The sequence below is a fragment of the Pseudopipra pipra genome, chromosome 7 (genome assembly GCF_036250125.1).
Source record: "Pseudopipra pipra isolate bDixPip1 chromosome 7, bDixPip1.hap1, whole genome shotgun sequence".
NCBI classification, from domain to species: domain Eukaryota; kingdom Metazoa; phylum Chordata; class Aves; order Passeriformes; family Pipridae; genus Pseudopipra; species Pseudopipra pipra.
Window position 1 is genome coordinate 23,795,611 of NC_087555.1, and position 20,390 is coordinate 23,816,000.

Consider the following 20,390-nt stretch of genomic DNA (forward strand, 5'->3'; position numbering starts at 1 on the left):
GTGGGTGCCTGTCAGTGTGCACAGGAGTGTGTGAGCGTGAGTGGCATGTGCTGGGGGTGTGACTCTGTGTGTGTGGGCATAGAGAATGGCTGGGTACATCCCATGGATGTGCCAGCCCTGTTTTGAGTTCCTCCAGCCCGGTGCCAGGGGAGCAATGCTGTCTGTGGAGGAGCTCTGGCTTCCTTTGAGAGGGCAACCAAGTGCTGCCCAGGAGCCCTCCCAGGCTGGGCAGGCAGTTTGTGCCCACCTCCTTGGCACCATCATTTCAACATTCAGGCCCTGAATGGGGTCCTGATGGTCTTTCATCTGGGAGCTGTGCAGTGGCCCTGCAGGTTGTCCCTGTGTCCTCCTGCTGGTTCCCTGGGGACAGGAGGGTGGCCCTGGAAAAGCCCAGGGTAACTGGGTTCTCAGCGAACACTGTCTGCCCCAATGAAGCCTCTTCCCAGTCATGGGGATACTTGGTGTCCCCTTAGTTTGGGTGCCCACCCTGGGACTAGGGGGGCTCCACTTGGGCACCGGTGGCTGGGAGATGGCAGGCAGTGCCCTCGCAGGTCCTGCTATCCCCAGCCACCACAGCCCACACCAGGCCAGGGTTCTTGCCATAAGCAGCCGAGTGGCAGCTCAGAAAGCACTCTCACACAGCAGGCATCATGCATCTCCCCGCTGGCACAGCAGTGCTGGCAGGGGCTGCCATCTCTGCTCATGTGCTCATTCTTGTTTGCACTGGGAAGGAAAATGTGCTTCCTCTTGGAAATGAGTTGCAGTCTGGGGCTGGGCCCAAAGACTGTGCTTTTCCCCCCTAGGACTCTGTGGCATCACCATGGAGGTTCCTTTTGCAGTCATGAAGTTGCTGGCTGTTCTCCTCTCCCCAGCTCTGCTCCTGAGTGGGTCTAGCCTGTGGGCAGGTATGGGAACTGGTACAGAGCCAGCATCTACCTTCCCTTTTCTTGCCCACACAGCAGGAGGGGGGCACAGAACCTTGTCCCTTGTGCAATGCCCTGAGGATACAGAGGGATCCCTTGCACAGCATCGCCCCAGCACTTACGACTTCCTCCATAGCTCCTGCCCTCCTGGATCCCCCCAGCACCCAGCAGGTGATGTGGGGTATCCCACAGGAGTTTGGTAGTGCTGTCAGGACACCTCTCAGTCACCTGCCACCGAAGGGGGCAGAGGATGCCTCTCCCCTTGCTGCAGACTGCTGATGGGAGATGCGGTGTCAGGTCTGGGCAGAGCACACCAGGGGACTTGTGGGGACGGCACACAGTGGTCCCTAACATATGGGCCATTGGTCCTGCCCTCCCTACTTCCTCCCACTCAAGAGCTGACTCCTGTTTGGTTTTCCCTTTGCACCCTGGTAAAGGGGTACATCCTGTATGCCCTCTTAGCAGGTGCGGTAGGGCAGAGGAGCACCCCCCTCTTCCAGGCAGCTCCCTGGCTCAGGTGTCCCTGGCAGGTCCTCAGCACCCCATGCTTTCTTGGGCCACCGCAAGGATTACACCCAGGCATGTGCTTCCCTTGTCCTGGACCCACCATAGGGTGCTCTGGTGGATACTTTTGGAGGTCTCCTGGTGAATACTTTTGGGGGTCCCCTGGTGAAAGCAGGGCACCTTCTCACCAGAAGCTCCTTCCCTGTGGGAAGGGACCCTGGCTTCCAGGCTTCAGAAGCGCAGATGTTTATACGTTTTTTAGGATCCTGTGCACAAATAAATGCCAAGGAAAATCAGAGGAGAAATGCTTTCATCTTCCTCCAGCCCTTAATGACATAATCACTTCCAAGAGCGGGTGTCTCACTCGCACACTCCTGCTGACTTGGGGAGGAGGCTGGCCGCTGTGTCCCACTGTCTCAGTGCTCACAGCAGGGGCAGGCAGAGGGGAGGACCTGTTTCCTCATGTCCCAGCAATGTCCTGGGGCTGAAGAGGAGCCAGGTGAGCCTTTTGCTCAGCCTTTCTTCTGCGTCACACCAGCAAAGCCCTTAAGCACAAGATTAAGCACCTGTTGTGGCCCGAGGAACTGGGGGCCTATGGGACAGGACCTGGCCCCTCTGAGCAGGGATGGGTGCAGGCAGGCACATGAGGCTGGTGGAGGATACTTTGGTCCTGATGAGACTATCAAAGCTTACAGCAAAAAGCTGAGCCTTCTGTGAGCACTGCATCTGTCCTTGTCACTACTGCAGCTCCCCAGTTGAGAACACAGGGCCATGGGACCTGTCACCTCTCAGCTTCTGTCCTGTCTCAGCACCCCTTGGCAGCCTCACACCCTGCAGAGGCCAAGGAGGAATGAGGGATGCTCTCAGAGGTGACATGAAGGGTGTTGCTCCCCAGAGCCAGGACAGGAAAGGTGATGGGAGAGTCCCTGGTACAGGGCACTGGGGGGACATCCCTTGGAGCTCCCCTGCCCAGGCCAAAGCACATAGGCAGGTCCCTTCTTTCAGCAGGTTATATAATGCCCCAGATGTGCTTTGTGTGGGGGACTGGCAAAGCATCCATCCTTCTTCCTCTCCATCCTCCCTTTCCTCCATCGTTCTGTCTCTGTCCTTCCATCCCTCTTGTTATCCTTCCATCTCTTACACCGCACGTCCTCCTGCCCAGCCCTCAGGCTGCCTGCACTTTGCTTGCTCTGTTCCCCTGCCGTTGTGCAGGAGCAGGTCCTGCCAGCACCTCACACCACAGGCTCCACACCCCCAGGAGAATGGGGCTGACTCTCCTTGTTGTCATCTCCATCAGAACTCCTTTCCGGCACCAGCCCATAAGTTGCTGGTTCTGTTCCCTGCTTCCCTCCTGGCATGTGCCCTCCTCTAGCCCCTTTTGCTTTGTGATAAGAAACTTCCAAGGCCTGTGTCTTGGACAGTCATGCAGCTTCTCTGAGACTCTGCAATGTCCAAGGATGACCCACGAGAAAACCATAACAGGAGTTGAGATCTCTGTGCTGCTTCCACTTGATCTTACGGACTGGCTGCAGGCCCATGGATAACCAGAGGGCAACACAGGGAGAGACAGGCTGCTCTGGACAAGCACAACCCTGGCCATGCTGCAGCCTTGCAGTAGCTGATGGCCGCTGGGCCCACCATGTCCAGCCACTCTGTGTGAGCAGGTGTGGGAGGATGAGACAGCTCTGCTGACACAGAGTGGGGCTGAAGGGATGCAGGGGGGAGCTCTGGGGAATCTTAAAGTGTGGGGGAGCAGGAGGATGGACAGAGATTGAGAACAACCAGGACGGACATTCAGTCTGATGCCAGCAGGAACTGGCAGCCAGAGAGAAAGAATACTGGGATCTGCGTTGCTTGCAGTCTGCAGTGGGGCATGCAAGGCAGTTTGGAGGAGGAGAAGGAGGAAGAAGGAGAGGTTTGCTGAGAGCCCATGGAGCCATCCATGCACCCAGCCTTTGACATCCTGCAGCACAGCTCTCCTCCCTCCCCTGTCCGGCAGCACGCATGGGACTAGAGCGACAGCTGCATGAGTCAGGGCTGGGTGTGGGGTCGGGGTGACCCTGCCTTTTGTGGCAGCTTTAGTCACCATGCTGACCTGCCCGAGCACTGGAGCCCCCAGCATCACTGACCTCCCGCTGGCTCACACCCTGCGACCTGCCCGAGTCTGCTCCATGTGACTCAGGATCTAACCACATGGCCACCAGGCTGGCCTAGCCAGTCTTCCCAGCTGCCTGGGGCTAGGGTGCTGGCAGGGCCCGGGGCAGTGGGTGCACCATCACTCAGCCACGCTGCCCCTCGCATCAAGGTGGAAAGGCAGGACCTGGCCGCCTTTGGCCATCTCCAGGATCATCCTTGCAGTGAGGCAGACCTTCCCTCTTCATCCTCCTCCCAGCATGTGGTAGTGGGTGCCACAGTCACAGCAAGGTGCAAGGAAGGGGTTGAAGCCCTGCTGTGGGTACCATCCCGCAGGGCTGGAGCATGCCCCCACACATTCTGCCTCCCACACACCACAGGGACAGGCCGTGCAGAGGGACACCCCATGGCAGAGCAGCCTCCAAGCTGTTTGGGGTGCTGGTATGACCACAGTGGGGGATCACAAACCTTGCACTGCCTCTAGCAAAGAGAGTGTGTCCCCAAAGGGCCAAGGCCAGCTGGGGCCTTAAAGAGGTGGCTGGATAGGACTGCCCAAGCACATCTGTGTGGCGCTGCTCCAGGTGCCTCTCTCATGTGGAGAGGGATGCACAGCCACAAGGATAAGTGGAAGGTGGTGGTCCCCGTGTGGGGTGATCAGGGCATGAAGCCACCTCAGCAATCATTTTTCCTGCAGCTCTGCTCTCCAGGGACATGAATAGGCAGAGTTCCCTCCCCAGAGATGGAGGATGGCTGCAGCCTTCATTACAAGGTAAGTACATTACAAGGTAAGTAATGAGTCCATGGAGTAGAAGGGATTTGGCAAAGATGAGATGTTGGCAGTCAGAAACAGGACCCAGGAGTGAGGGGGTCTCTGCTCTGCTGTTCTGCTGGGGTGGGGGGGTTAAGTGGTGTCCTGGTGGCAGGCAGCTCCCTGACAGCCTCCAGAGCCCACTGCCCTCAGAGACACTGCTTAGTGTGTGCCATGCCAGCACGGCCAGCCCCAGGATGTTGGACTTACATGGACAGAGCAGGGACCAGACACCAGCATCAGAGAGGGTCAAGGAAAAGGAAGGACACAGACCCCTCACATTCATAGGCAGTGTCCCCAAACAGAGGAGGACAGTTGCAAGCAGCTCCCTGGAGGGAGCAGCAGAACCTGGAGAAGGAGAGTTGGAGGCCTCCCAAGAGAGCAGGGCTGGACAGGCAGGAGCCCTGGCCGGGACCCAGCTCCGCCGCCAGCTGGACAGCGCCTGCTCAGCAACAAGCAGTGAGCAGGCAGAGGGACCACAGCCACAGGAAAGGGGGTTGACAGAGTTTTCAGGTACCACTGTCCAAGCCTGTCCACTCAGCTCAGTATCCAGGTTTGTCAGCCTCCCCCTCACAGGCCTGTTTATGTTACTCCAAAGTTTCCTAAAAAGCTGCTTTTTTGGGGGGGGGGGAGGAGCAAAACCATTCTATTTTTGGTCTCAGTCCAGAGGGATTTTTTTTTCAACTGTGATTGAATTTATCTGTCCAGCTGTTTTCAACTTGGGAAATTGAAGGGAAAATTGCATTCTTCCCATTTGAAAAGAAAATTAAAAAGATAAAATGAAGCCATTAACATTACAGAGGTCTGGGGTTCTCTTTTTTTTTTTTTTTTTTTAACCCAAATATTATAAACTTCCTCTTTTTCCCTTGGGAAGATCCTGCAAGTTTTGCAATGTAAACTGCCCAGCAGCAGGGATCTGGGCTACACACGCACATGTATAACTACACCCTCCAGACTCCCCAGCTATACATTGCACCCACACAGCTACCCTTGTGCACCCCCAGCTTACACCAGCCTCCCCAGAACTGGGTCCTACCTGGGCACTGCACCCAGGAGCACGGGGATGGGAATCAGAGGGCTCATACATGCTCACATGGACACTTCCATGCTTTTCCTCCCAAGTAGTCTCATGCACAACCATACATGTACACCCCCACACCCACAAGTCCACATGTACAGCTGCACACCCACATTCACAGAATCATAGAATGATTTAAGTTGGAAAAGACCTCTAAGATCATCGAGTCCAACTGTAAACATGGCACTGCCATGTTCATCACTAAACCAAGTGCCACATCTACACAGCTTTTGGATGGTGACTCCACCACTTCGCTGGGTAGCCTGTCCCAATGCTTGATAACCATTTCTGTTAAGAATTTATTCCTAATATCTGATCTAAACCTCTCCTACAACTACTTGAGACCATTTCCTCTTGTCCTAACCCTTATAAATGGGGAAAAGAGGCCAACTCCCATATGGCTCCAATCTCCTTTCAGGTGGTTGTAGACAGCTACAAAGTCCCCCCTTGAGCCTTCTCTTCTCCAGGCTAAACACTCCCAGCTCCCTCAGCCGCTCCTCATAGGACTCGTGCTCCAGACCTTTCACCAGCTCCACCGGTCTTCTTTGAACACTCTCCAGCATCTCTATGTCTTTCCTGCAGTGAGGGGCAGCCTCACACACATCCCCCCATGCACACCCCTGTACACTCCTCCCCACGCCTGCCATACACATCCCCCATGCATGCTGAGCCCACCCCCAGACACCGCCCATGCTCACTCCCATGTTCCCACGCACCCCTCCATCCCACTCCCACGTTCCCCACGCACCCCTCCATCCCACTCCCACGTTCCCCACGCACCACTCCATCCCACTCCCATGTTCCCCAGCACCCCTCCATCCCACTCCCATGTTCCCACGCACCCCTCCATCCCACTCCCATGTTCCCACGCACCCCTCCATCCCACTCCCATGTTCCCACGCACCCCTCCATCCCACTCCCATGTTCCCACGCACCCCTCTATCCCACTCCCATGTTCCCACGCACCCCTCTATCCCACTCCCATGTTCCCATGCTCCCCCGGCCTATCCCCACCCGTGCCGTGCCGCAGCGCCCCCTGGCGGCCGCCCGGCGCCGCGCCGCCCGCCCCGCATCCCGGGTTGCCACGGCGACAGCGGGGATGCTGCGCCCCCCGGGCTGGGAACTGATGGGTCTTGAAGGGGTTCAGAGGCCTCCTAAGGGTCTGGATAGCTGCGGGACTTCTGTGAATCTAGGGGACTCCTAGGCCACTTCCTGGCACCTGGGAAGTAACGTGAGGGGGTGAGGGCCCCTTAGGGACTGCTGGGGTCTCCTAGGAATCTGGGGTGGAGTCCTAGTGAATAGAGAGCTCTTGGGGAGCTATGGAGATCTGGAGAGCTGTGAGATTGCTAGGGGGCTCTGCTGGCTGTTCAGCCCTCTACAGACCACTGGGCCAGGTCCAGATCCTGACTGGCTACTGGCATCACTCGCCTGTGCCAGAGCCTCTCTGCCTACCAAGGGAATGGATTTGGCTTTGCCAGCTCAGGAGTAGCAGGAAGCTGTGGTAAGAACCTGTCAACCCCCACAAGAGCTAGCCCTTTCCCCAGCTGGGCAGGAAACAAGACACAGGGTCCGACTGACTTGCACACTCATGAGGGGCTCACAGACACAGTGCAGAGGTGACTCCTGGAAGTGCAGAGGAGTCAACCCACAATCACTGATCATGCGCTTCTCTCCATTTTCTATCTGCTTCCCCCTCTGCATTTTTGGCTTATGTGATCTCCATCCTTTAGGAGCTGTGATTTGGGGCAATGGCAGAGAGGACACAGGCGAGATCCTTTGCTCAAAAGTACCAAATGTCTTCCCTGGGGTTTATCCATGGCCAGACCTCCAAGACCCTTGTCCACACAGCCCAGAGCATGAAAGTAGCCTATTGTGGAGAAACTGAGACAGAATCCAGCGAAGGAACTTGCTGAATGTCAGAGCTAGGACTTTGAACATTTCTCAGAGGGTTTCAGAATCCCTCTATAGCTTGCCTCAGCCTGTGTTGGCTCCAGAGGAGACCATGGATGACCAAAAGTTATACAGAACTTCCTGAATTGAGCTCTCACGACAGGCAGTGCAGGCTTGAGGTATGCTCAAGAGTTTCCAATTCAAAGGGACCTGCTGAGCCCATGAAATGGCTCCCGCATCTCCCAGAACACAGATCCTGCATCTCTGCAACTCCCTTCCTGGAGGATCATTCTGCACCCACTCATGTCCCCTCTGTCCCAGACACCCCTGAGGAAATGCAATGAGATGTGTGCAAACAAACATACTCTCACATAGGTATATGCAGGGATGGTGTCACTGACACACACACTTGACAATTTGCTGTATATTCATAGAGCTGCAGGAAGATACATGGGCCAACTTGTTTACACACCCATGAGGGGCTCACAGACACAGTGACAGGTTATACACAAGCTCACACTCACACATATGGTCATGAACAAGCATAAACCTGTTACTTGTGCATGCACACACTCCAAGCTGCTTGCATGCACAGGTACCTTCACTTGCACCCACTCGGCGCTGCTCACACCCACCCAGGTGTTTCCATGGGCAGGCACATGGCTGGGAGTCCCCGGGAGCCCTCTGTGCCTCCCCTCTTCCAGCACCACTGTGGGCAAGTCAGGAGGGAATTTCCAGCTGCAAAGCTGCAACTGACAGATTTGGAGACTCCCTCCCCAGCGCTTGCTGGGCCAAGTTAATGGTTCACCTGAACCCTGCTTCCCCTGCCCTTCCCCACTGGCTGCCTAGGGTGGGCGAGGAGGGACTCGCTGGTGGGCAAGGGGTGCAGCCCCCCTTGCCTTGCAGTGTGCCCAGCACTTAAAGCTCAGCTCTTGCCCCATCTGGCAGTACCCAGCACCTAGGGCATTGCCCACATCAGCTTGGAGCCCTCTCGTGGAGGGGTCAACAGGCAAAGCCCCCATGCCCAGCACATGTTGCAGCGTGGAGGGCAGGCACAGGAGAGTTGACCTCCTTGCCCAGGCTCTGACCCTGCTGACATCCCTCTGGGACTTGTCTGCCCAGTGGGGCATTACCAGCTGAGCAGGCACTGCACACACACATTCCCCTCTGCAGTTACCTAAACCCCTACACTGGGTAACACTGGAGAAACCAGTTCCCATGGGTTCCTTGAAGCATGGGAGGGACCCCCTTGGAGATCCCTGGAGCCCCCAGAGCAGAGGCTTGGCAGCCTGCCTCGCTGGGCAGCCAGGCAGGCTGCTCCTCACCCTGTGTTTGTCCATGAGGGGCACAGGCTGATCAGGTTACTGAGACATACATGCTTGGCACTCTGCCATCCAGGTGAGGCTGCACGTGGCCCATGGCATGCCAAGTGAATGCCTTGCATGCCACCAAGCCAATGGTGTCAGCCTTGTCCAGGGCTTCTCTGTGCCAGGCCCTGCAGTGGGGACTGCACTGCTGGTGGTTGGAGTGAAAAGAATACAGGAACCCTTCAAAAAACTCAGAGCCCATCACCATAGTGTCAGGGCAGGAAGCCGTACTTCTGGCATGAGGCATGAGTGGAGGGACCATGGAGTGCAGGTCACTGCAAACATCCAGGTCAGGTGGTGGTGGGGCACAAACTGGCACCCCCAAGCGATAATGACCATGGGTGATGGGAGCAGAGCCCTCATGCAGCCTGGAAGGTGCAGAGTAACTCACCCTCATCCATGCACATCTCTGGGCTTGACAACCACAGAGAAAATCAGGGAGTGGATAAAAATGAGGCAGGCTTTGCCACAGGTCCCAGCAACGCCAGCACAAACCAGAGGCTTGAGGGAGTGCGGCTGACTGGGACTCACAGCTGGGGCAGGACAGCTCTCTGCCCAATCCCATTCCAGTACGGTGGTCAGCACTTCCCAGCCCTCCCCAGGAAGTGCTGTGGCACACCAGTTTTAAATAGCTTTATTAGTGGAAGCTCTGTGCCCGCAGCCCCCACCACGGGGGCCATGGGGATGCCAGGCAGCCCCATGATGTCCTCTGGGGAAGCCAGGACTCCCCAGAGCACAGAGCTGGGCTCACCCACGCTGTTCCTGCCACTGGCTCCACGTGTCTCTGTCCCAGGGGGGCTGCGTGAGCCTGGAGGTGGCCCCCCAAATTGTCCTTGGCTGACCCCAGGCTGTCAGACGCAGAGGCTGAGCTCCTGACGGACGGAGCACTTGCGGCACTGCACCACACAGCACCAGTGGAAGCGGCAAAGGCAGTTTTCTTCCAACACCACTGTCTCATCCCGGTGCCCTCGCCCGCAGCACAGTAGGTCGCACCCACTCGTGTCCATGGCTGTGCTGTTGCAGACACGGCCCCGGGTGCCCAGTGAGCCTGTCTTACGGTTAGCTGAGCAGAAATCAGGCGAGTCAGCAGAGTAGATGAGGTCCTGCTTGTCAGGGGGCTTGATGTTGTCACCCACAGGAATGAGGGTTTTCCCGTCGTTCCCTCCCATCACCTTGAAAGCCCCATTGAAGCGCTCCAGCAGGCGGTCCCCCACCTCACGGAAATGGGGCATCTTCCGCCAGCAGGTCCGCAGGGTGCAGGAGCCCGACAGCCCGTGGCATTTGCACTCTGTCCTCATGTAGCTGCGCACCGCCTGGGGAAGAGACGGTGATGTTCAGCCCTTGCTCCCCTGCCTCCCTGCCCAGCATCCCCAGCCAAAATCCTGCCTCCCCCTGGGGGAGGGGTCTGGGAGTGTAGAGGGGCACAGGGGGTTTCCAAAGCACCTGCAAAGAGTTCCTGAAAAATACTGGGTCCGCATTTCAGCCGAAGCTGGTGCAGGTACATGGCTTGGGGAAATTAAGGGTGGAGGGCTGAGCTGGGTAGGGCACAGATACCTGCAGAGGACAAGGAGCACAGGGGCCTTACCAAGCGCCCGGCTTCGTTGTTGTGCAGGTCGATAAGAGCTCGGATGTCATTTTTGCCTTTCTTGTTCTTGGCATCCATAAACTGCTGGGATTTCTCGTAGCCGAACTGCACATCGTCCCCACAGCCCCCCCACTCCCAGGCCGTGCCCTCCGTGCCCGGACCCGCCGTGGGGGAGGGAGGAGTCCGGCTCCGTGTCAGCTCGCAGCCGCACTGCAGCAGCTCTCCCATGCTGCAGGCCTGTGTGATGGCGTGGCTCACCCCGGCCGCCGTGATGGCATACACGAAGGCTGTTTCACGGATATCTGCAGGAGAACAGACAGGGCCAGGATGTGGGGTCAGCTCCGGCAAAGGCTCTGCAAACAAAGCACCGCCCCCCCGGGCTAGCGTCCCATGGCGGCTAAGACCTCCCACTTCCCGCCCTTTTCATCTGTGCTCAATGTTGCTCCCCGGGTGATGCGCCCACCTAGGTACAGGATGCCTGGGGCAGGAACTGCCTCTTGCAAGCAGATATGAAGAATGTGGGGGATGGCCAGGCCATGCCAGTGTTCCTCCACCCCAGCTGTGGAGAGACAACCTCCCCTTGCAAGGATGGGTGCTGCCCCATAGGAAAGAGGGAAGCTTGGAGAGCAGGGGCAGTCCCAGGTGGTACTCACAGCTTCCTCACACTACCCTGCAATATCCCTCCAAGCAGGAAAAATCCTATCCCCAGATGCAAACTGGCACCTGGACAGAAGCACTGAGAGGGATATGGAGGATGCCACTCACTCCCCTGCAGGGTGGCAGCAATGAAGCCGTGCTGCCTGCTCTGCCCCCATACCTGCTTTGCCATGGGGCACCGCCTGCCCCCCTCTCTCCACCAGCGCAGCCTCCACCCTGCAGGATTATTTATTATTAGTATTTGCTCCTGTCTCTCTCTGCTCCGGGACACAAATTCCAAGCATCTTTCCCCTGCCCAGACCTGCCGCTCGCAGCCGCAGCCAGCGGGGGATTCTGGCAGCAGGAGTGTGGCGCCCTGCTAAGGGGGCTCCTGTGCTCCCCCTACTCCGTGCCGGCGGAACCCCTGCCCACCCAAAAGCCAGGGCAAGACTGGCCCAGGGTGATGACACGCAGGGGGTTCCTGGGGAGGGAGGGGAAGATAAGCTTTGGGCAGTGACCCGTCCCCCCATCTCCAGCATTCTGATTTGGGGAGGCTGTGGGAAGAGGGATTCCAGGGCACCAGTTCCATGAGTGGCTTCTCCAAAAACCCACGCAGCAAGTGAGTCCCACTGGTGTTAGCAGGAACTGGGCACACCAGTGCCTTTTTGACAATGCCACCCAAGGGATGCCACCCCCTCCCCAAGCCCTCCTGCCCCCCCAAGCCACCTGACCACCCGCCTGCTCCTGCCTGGGCCTGGTAGAGCCCTCAGCAGGCAGCCCATAGCTGGCAGAGTTCCCCATGCCACCCTGCCAGCTGGGCCCAGAGGGATGCCACTCCTCTGACAGCTCCTCCAGACACACGGCTGCCCCCACGCCAGCCTGCCCTGGCATGCCGTGCCTGCCACAGGCAGCAGGGAGGGAAGAGGGGACAGCTTTGTCTATGCCAGGGAGACCACAACTGGAAACAGGAGCCCATTGCAGCATCCTTGGATAGAAAAGGTACTCATCCTGGATGGGAGGTACTCATCTGATGGAGCTGGGAACCCCAAAAATGCTAGGATGCTTTATGCATCCCTATAGGATTACTGGGAGTCTGGTGCCTACAGGCATCTCTCAGTGCAGGGCTTCTGATGCCCATCTTGTGGCCTTGAGGACCTCCACACCTCTGCCTGGGATGCCCCATGTCCTCAGAGTGCCAGGGACTCCCAAACTTACCCGTCTTCAGGATACTGCTTATCTCTACCACCCCAGCAATGAGGCTGGACCAACATGGTGGCTCCCTCAGCATCCCCATGCCTGATGTGCCTGTGTCTCCCCCAACCTAAGCTGCTCCTGGGTTACCAGCAGCACATCAATCAGTATGTTTCAGTCTGGCTGTCGCATTCTGGTACAATCCTACTTGCGGTCTGAATCCCTGCCTGGCACAGATCCCACCTGCCTTGCTGCCAGGTTGGGGTGAAAAGAGGTGACCCCAGAGGCAAGAGTGTCCCCCATGTGCTGTGGCTCTCTGCCACTTGACTGAATACACCTTCCTCTGTTGGGGGCAACCCACACCTGCAAAATGAGCCTGTCCCCCTTCCACAGGACAGTGTCTCCCTCAGAGAGACCCCCATTAGCACCTGCAGCCACTGGGTGCCCAGGGCACCTCACCCTTTCCAATGCCCCCAGGGAGGCCACCCTGACCCCTCTTCATGGCCCAAGGACATACCCACTTTACCTGGGCCTGACCATGCATGAACAGGAGATGTGACGGCCAAGGAGACTGGGGCTTGCTCCAACGTCTTCATCTACTATGGCACAGGGACCGACATGGGAACAGGGGCAGGACTAAATTCACCTCCCACTAAGTGATCCTACCAGCCTGAGGTGCTTCAGACTTGTGGTCCCCCCCTTGCTTGAATCACCATCCATCCCCAGCCTCTCTTCCTGGGGAGCATGGCAGGGCTTTCCCCTCCCTTACACACTGACAGGTGCTCTCTTGCTCTGCTCCTTCTCTGACTTTGATGCAGCAGGGCCAGGCTTGGACCACTGTATCCGTCTGGCTGGGACCTGCAAATCCCTTCTTGCCCCTGGCCCTGTTCCTTGGGGTGACATCAGGGTGCCCACCCACAGGCACAGGGACAGGGGACAAGCACCCCTCTCCTCTGCTTCCTGCAAGACCAGGAGGAGGAAAGTGAAGGGTACCCACAGGGTGAGGGGCAGCTCCCAGAGGCTGCGCACTGCCTTCCACCTAGGCCCCTTCCCCCAGCACACCCTGGGGTCCTGGGGGAGCAGTAAATCACTGCCAGACAAGGGTGCATTCTTGGGCTTCATGAAGCCCCGTGCTGTCTGGGAGCATCGGTAATTGCTTCATTACAACACAGGAAGACATGTCCCAGCAGTAAAACCTCATTGTGACTGCACCAGGGAACGCTGAACAACCCCCTACATGCACACACACACACACATACACACATAGGTTTGCACGCCAAGACTGCTCCAGGAGTCCTGGGGGGGGGGGTGACCGGATGGAGGCTTTTCGGAAAAATGGGAGGCTGGCCTTACCCTGCTGTAAGATCTTGCCGAAGTACTTGCTGTGGCTGGTGCAGTTCCAGCGGCGGAAGCGGAATTGGTACTGGCACTCCCGGACGCCCAGCTTGGTGCCCTTGGCCACCTCCTGTACAATCTCTGGCTCCAGCTGGCACAACTCCGCCTGCTTGCCCGCCAGCCGCTTCGTCTTGCGGCAGATGCTGTTGGGGTCCATGACCAGAGGGCTCCCCACTGCCCTGCAGGAGGGGACAGACGAGCAGAGCAAAACCAGCACCCAAGCTCAGGAGGGATCAAGGTGTGGATGGGGCATGACGAGACCTGCTCCCAGGGACAGAGCAGGGCCGCAGGGCAGTGACAGTTCAGTGCTGAGCTCAGGTGACAAAGGGACAGAGAAAGATATGCAGGGAGGACAGGACAAAAGGTATGGGTGGCACCTGTGTGCCATCACCCAGGGGATACCTTGCCCTACCCAGCCAGCAGGGGAATGGGGAGGATCCCCAGCCATGGAACTGGCTATGGGATGATGCTGGAACATACCACTCCATACCATTGGGGGCATCCCAAGGGGTAATGGCAGTGTCCCTGATGGGAGATGGCAGAGATACTGTGCTACTCAGCACCTGCTCTTTGGGTCTGGCGCTGACCCAATTCAGCCTTGGCATCACAGTATGTCTGATGCCTGGTGCAGCTGCATCTCCCAGAGCTGTGGACACAGTGAGGAGCCCATTAAGTGCTCTTGGAGCATCTCCCCCTCTCCAGGGGGGCTCTCTGCTTTACCCTGTGGGAGACAAGATGTGTGACCTTGCCTGTGATAAAGCGCCTTGGCTGCTGGCCAGGTTCCTGCGCTCACCTCCCTGAATCCAGGCACTAGGTCCAGGGAATGGAGCTGCAGGCGGGTGCAGGAGTGCGAGGGAGGGATGCAGGTGGCATCGTGAGCTCTGCCAATGCCAATGCGGGAGGGCAAGTCTTGGCTGGGCCCATGTCAGAGGTGGCTCCTCCTTGCCAGCACAGCTGGAGCGAGATGCCTGGCTCTCTGAGCTGGGAGGCAAAGTCTGAGCATGATGCCGTGCTCCCCAGTGTGCTGCTGGCTACAGAAACTTCAGTGCTTTCCCCACACATTTCGCCCGGAGTGCCCTCCACAGCGCAGCTCGTGGAACTCTGCAGCCCGCCGGCACTTTGCCACATGCTGAGGCGGGAGATGCTCCAGCTGTGCCTTGGGCAACACAGGAGCCGCAGTGGTTAGAGGGCAGGCGTGCCACACTGACGGCCTCACACCCATGCCTCCCATCCCATGGCAAGGAGGCAGTGTGGCCATGGGCCACACAAATTTAGCACACCCTAAACACAGCCCCACTCAGCCCTCCCTCACCTCCAGCACCGCTCTTGTGGGCCCAGAGCTCACCCTGCTCAACAACATGATTTTCCTGTCTGTGGATGCCCACAGAACCTATGGGTTGGACTCAGCATACCCCAACACCTAGGGGTGCCTGAGGACAGTGAAGCCGCATTCCCTGGAGTCCCCTGGGGAGCAGTGCAGCTGTCCCCTGGGCAGCCTGTGCTGCCGTCGGCCTCACTCGCTGGGGAGCATCGCCTGCACTGCAACTTCCAAACCCAGAGCTTTATAATCTGGCCAAGCCCCAGGGGCTCAAAAATCACAAGCTGAATCTCTGTATAACTGTGTTCTGGGTTCCCTTTTCACTCTCACCCAGCTGGGGGTCTGTGTTTGGGATACTAAGCTGCAGGACTTTGCTTGCCATCCTGTCCCCAGTGCAAGCTCCCTCCAAGGTCTGAAGCTCAAGGTCCTGCCAGGATTTCCCTGCCCCAAGCTAGGCTCCCCAGCTGCCTGCATCTCATGCCCATCAGACCCCAGCTGGGCTTAGGGAGGACGCGCTCTCTTGCACAGCCTGGAAAAGGAGCCCTTATGCTTTGGCTGGAGGTTTAAAGGGTTAAACAGCTCAACAGAGATGCACAGCCTGGAAAGGGGATCTCCAGCAGGGAGACTGAGGCAAGCCCACACTCCTGCTGGGAAGAACCCATTTCCCTTTGCTCCTGGTAGCTCAGCTTCCCTTTGCTGCACCTCTCCAAAGGGATAGGGCAGCTAGGGAAGCATTTCAGAACTGTGGCTTGCCTGGCACAGCTCCCCCATAGATGGGGAAACTGAGGCCCACATGGAACATAACCAGAAAATCTGTCCAGTCTAATCCCATGATGACCACACAGGGATCCAAGCCTCAATGCTGGGCTCCAAATTTGCTGTCCTTGGGGACCGTGGGCTCCCAACATCTACAACAGGACAGCAGAGGTTTGGCTGCTTCCTCCAGTGGGGTGGGGAAGAAGGGGAGCTGGGATGGGACTTTCATTAAGAGATGACTCTTTGTACTCATATAAAAACGACGCGCTCGTGCCCCAGGGCCATCAGATCAAATACTGAACTGCGGCTCACCCCAGCCCACTGGATCAAGCCGGGAAGAGCTCAGCCCTGCAGGGCTGGGGGGCGGCTCCCCAGCACCACGGGGGTCCCCACCCATGGTCCAGGCAGCAGCAAAGCTGGCTGGAGAACGCGGGAGCTCGCTGTCCGTGCTGACGAGGCGTGGGGTGGGCTGCCTAAGTCCAACACAATATTAATTTCCGCTGGGCTCCACTTTTTGGCACAGGGAGGCTGCTGGGAGCCCAAGAGCTGTTTTGCTTTGGAGGGTTCAGAGAGGGGGGGAGCATGGGGGGAGACAAGGGCAAGAAAAATGCTGCCAAACTGCTACCACTTTGGCAAGGGCTCCAGCACAGGGCCCAGATCTGCCTGAGCTTGTCCTGCTCCAAGGCCTCCTGCATCTACAATTAAGGTGCCCCACCTCTGCCGCTGGGCACTCCTCCCCCTGCCCTGGTGAAGGAACAGGGTCGCCAGCCAGGCTCCCCACAACTTACCTGAGGCACCCCGGCCCCCCCTACCACCTCCTGCCTGAGAGCCCCCAGCCAGGCTCAGCGGCTCAGCAGCATCCGTCCCGTCTGCCCCAAGTACCCTCCTGGCTGCCAAAACTGCTGCCGGGTGGCTGCTATCTTGCCCCCAGAGAAGATGGGATGATGAGCCCCGCTTCCCGACCCAATTCCCAGCACCCCTGTGTAAGCAAAACAACCCCCACTGGTGAAAGAGGAGACTGAGGCACAGAAAAGGAGCTGCAATCCACCACCAGACTGCTGCTGTCACCCCTTAGGCTGTCAACAACCGCAGCCTGAGCCCTGTCCCAGTGACACACACCAAACAGGAGTCACTGGAGCTTCTGATGCAACCCCTCTGCTCCAGATGCTGTCCCTGTGCAACAGAGCCGGGTGTTCCTAAGAGCCATAATCACCAGCTTTTTCCAGCTCAGCTCACAGTCACAGTGCCTCCAGTATGCCCCAGTCTCATTCCCAGATAAAATCATAGATGAAGGAGCCTGGCTCAAGTCATCATCTTCCCCTTGGGCATGGGGATAGTGTGGAGCAAGGCTTCTCCCAGCCCCTGTCAGCAGACAGGATCAAGGGGAGCCAGTGAGGTCCTGGTTTGCAGTAAGCCAATGGAGTGAGGCTGGCAGAATCATGCAGTGAGAAAGAGGATGGTCAGCCTTCAAAAGTGGCACCCACATCTTGGGTGAAAAATGCCTCCTTTGATCCTGATGGCCTTGAAACCCCAAAGGAGAGCAGTGGTTGTGCCATGCCAGCTCCGTGTTGGACCTGCTAGGTCTACATCCATTGAGTATTGCTTCCTGGGTGCTCCCATGTGGCAAGGGGACGCTGCTGTGGGGTAGTAAGGGCATGTCTTGCCTCACATCCAGGTCTCTATCCCAGTCCCTGAGTGCCATCAGGAAGGGAGTGCACAATGCTGGGGTACCCGGCTCATCACTCTGAGCCACAGGTGCTTCTGCATCCACTTGGAGAGGTAAGAACTGCAGGATGGAGAACTGATCTCCATCCCTTTGGGGAACAGGTCACCCCATGTCCCACACAATGATGACACATTCAGTGACAGCCCTACAAGGAAGTCAAACCCGAAGGGAACCTGTCTCTTTCTGAGGTGTGCAAACAGGGTGAGGGGGACACACAGAAGAATTTTCACCCGTCCAGCTTGCGCTTCAGCTCATGCTGAAGTGTAGCGGGCGCTCGACCCCTCACCCGGGGCGATGCGTGGGTGCTGCCACTAACCGGGGCAGCTGGGTGTGGAAAACAGAGCAGGAGGCCCATGAGGGTGTGGTGAGTAAGCAACAAGTCACTGCCCTGGGGGGGGCACAGCCAGGGTTTGGCTGCTGAGCAGGACAGGGGCACTGAGGGAGCAGGAAATGCCGCAGGTTGGGGAGAGCAGGGGGACCCTGTGCCCCGCCTTCCTCTTTACAGCTCCTTGGCAAGAATGTCATGCAAACAGCTGGGCAGCTGCCTAAAGAAAAGAGGCTTTGGCTTGGCATGGCATGGCATCAACCCATGGACCTGCTGGTTGCAGGGTCATGTTGAGGCCAGGTGCTTGTGAACAGTAGCTGCCCAAACTTGTGGTACAGGTACCAGGGAGGATGAAGGGAACAGGTACCTGCAGAGATGGGGGTCCTAAAGCTGTGTCCAAACCCTAGAAGGGCTGGGATAAAAAGTAAGAGATCCACCCACCCGTGGTCAGTGTGTTCTTCCTCCGGGTTCTCGCAGAGGCTGGAGCTGGGGTGGCATGAGGGCTGGGCTAGCTTATGTCCAAATACAGGTGCCACATGTGGCAGCAGGACCCTGCAAATTCTGAGCAAATATTGGGGTGTGCTCAGCTCTGCTCAGCACCCTCCTACATGAGGGATATTTGAAGGGATCAAGCCTCTGATGCAAAGCCCAGACAAGCCCTCTAGTTTGGGGTATGTGTAGGGCAGGGCTGGAGAGCCTGGGTGTCACCAAGTGAGAGTGGATGTGACCAGGAGCAAGGACGAGGGATGGCATGGGTGAAAGCTCAGTTGCTTTGGGGAGAACACAAGTAGCCTAACGCTGGAGCCAGTAGCCATCTCAAAAAGTGCAAGGGAAACATTTTCCTCTTGAAAAACCCAGAGGGTCAGCAGCTGGTTTAATAGGGGCACAGGGAGATGGCACTGGTCAGGGGCCACCACACTGGGATATTCGTTGCTTCCTGTATGGTGCTGCTCCAGGGGTGAGGGCATGCCCAGGATGGCTGGGCAGCCCCATCTGCTGCGCACCGTGGGGTGGCAGCTGTAGGTCAGTAAGTCCAGAGAGTGACTCACAGTGCTCACCCAAAGTCATGCAGGCAGGGCCCTACAGCCCAGCAGCCTGCTCTTACAGGCTCTCAGCAGTCTGGGTGCTGGTCAGGGCAGTGGAAGAGAAGGGGAGGCCACTGGTGCACAAAACCATCCAGAGCTGTGTGGATCAGGGGATGCAGGACTGGGACTCTCAAACAAGGGTACAGCCACAGGTGCTAGGGGGTGGGTCCTCCATGAGTGCCTCTGAAGAAGCCCCATGGAAAACTGGAGGTGCAGTGCTCTTGTGCACGGATGGGAAGGGGATGGAGGGCAGGTATCCATCCCTCCAGGCCCCATCAGACCCACAGCTGGAATGGAGCACATCTTAGCTGGGATGGTTTTCTCCCTTGCTCTCTCTTCCATCTCCCAGCTGCTCTCAGCCATGCCTATGGAGAGCCAATGGGCACTCAGGAAGCCTGGCTTTGCTCAGCCCCGTCCCCCCAGTGCCTCTGTTCCTGCAAGCACAGCCCAACCACAAACCGGCTTGGCTGAAATCATGCCCTGAACCTGCCCGGGGCTCCTCAGACACTACATCTGCAAGCCCTGTATCCTTCACCCTCTGGGCCAGCCCAGGAGCCCCAGGCAGTCCCTACTTGTCCTGCTCAGGGAGAAATCACTGTTGCACAAGGAGCTGGGTGAGAAACACCTAAAGAAGAGGGGAGGAGGAAGAAAGAGAATTTACTGGGCTGGCGGAAGCAAGGGGAGCCCATTCCCTGCAGCCTGGCACTAACCAAGGTACCAGCAGCACCTGAGTGGCACAACTTCCATTGGCACTGACCATAGCCCGCTCCCTCTGCCATGGAAAGGTCTGTGTCTGCCTGTGCCCCTTTGCTTCTTCTTAGACACAGGGGCACAGGGTGTGTCTAAGGTGGTGTGACTATATCTTCAGTGAGCACTCTGGGGGCATCCTAACACAACGAGGATGCTCTTTCTCAGGCTACAACATCATTAGCATGATGTCAGTGCTCGTACGTCACACTTGAACCTTTTTCCATAGATGCAGCCATCTGCCAGGATCCCAACAGGTGCAGTTACCACCCATGAGTGGCCAGGTGTCATGCTTTTAATTAACTTTACCTTAGCTAAAACCAGGACACCAGGCCTGGCTGCATGCCTTGTCTGGGGACTGTGTCTCCTGGGACCCGACCCAGCTACACCCCCTTGTGCCTCTCTCAAAAATTAGTTTGCCACCAGTGGGTGAAAAAATTGCCTCAAACAGGCAACCCCTGCATCCCCACCACCACACAGCTAATGTACTAAGGGGTAGGATAGAGGGGGCAGTAAAGACATTCCTTTCTTTCCCAGGGGAACATGCCCCCTTGGCTAAGCACTCACAGGTGCCCAGTGATGCACACATAAAGGTGTGCCAGTGAAGTTCCTATGCACCAGTGACAGCGACAGCAAGGAACATTATCAATGCCACCAGTCTTGGGGTTTCCAGGAACTCTGGTACAACATATGGCTGTATACTTGAACCCCTCTCCTCCAACAGCAAACCTCACAAACACCAGTGCTACCCAGACCTGGGAGACAGGACCAGGAGCAGACATATGGGAAGATGCCTCATGAGCTGGCTCAAGGGGTCAGGCAGCACCCGGACTTCTCTCCCCAGCATGGGAAGAGCTCCCTGGAAATAAGGGATGATCTCAGCCAGGGGCCAAAACCCAAGCTCTGTGGAAAGCAGCTCATGT

General features: G+C 57.5%; 1 protein-coding gene across 1 annotated transcript; it reads right to left on the reverse strand.

Annotated features, from left to right (window-relative positions):
* Window positions 1-9,321: 9,321 nt before the first annotated feature.
* On the reverse strand, window positions 9,322-16,113 carry WNT6 (Wnt family member 6). Its single transcript, XM_064661178.1, has 3 exons — window positions 13,469-16,113; window positions 10,289-10,590; window positions 9,322-10,016 (listed from the first exon to the last, which is right to left on the reverse strand). Exons 1-3 carry the CDS (start codon window positions 13,665-13,667, stop codon window positions 9,555-9,557), a joined length of 963 nt encoding a protein of 320 aa, XP_064517248.1. The 5' UTR covers window positions 13,668-16,113; the 3' UTR covers window positions 9,322-9,554.
* Between the last annotated feature and the right edge of the window lie 4,277 nt (window positions 16,114-20,390).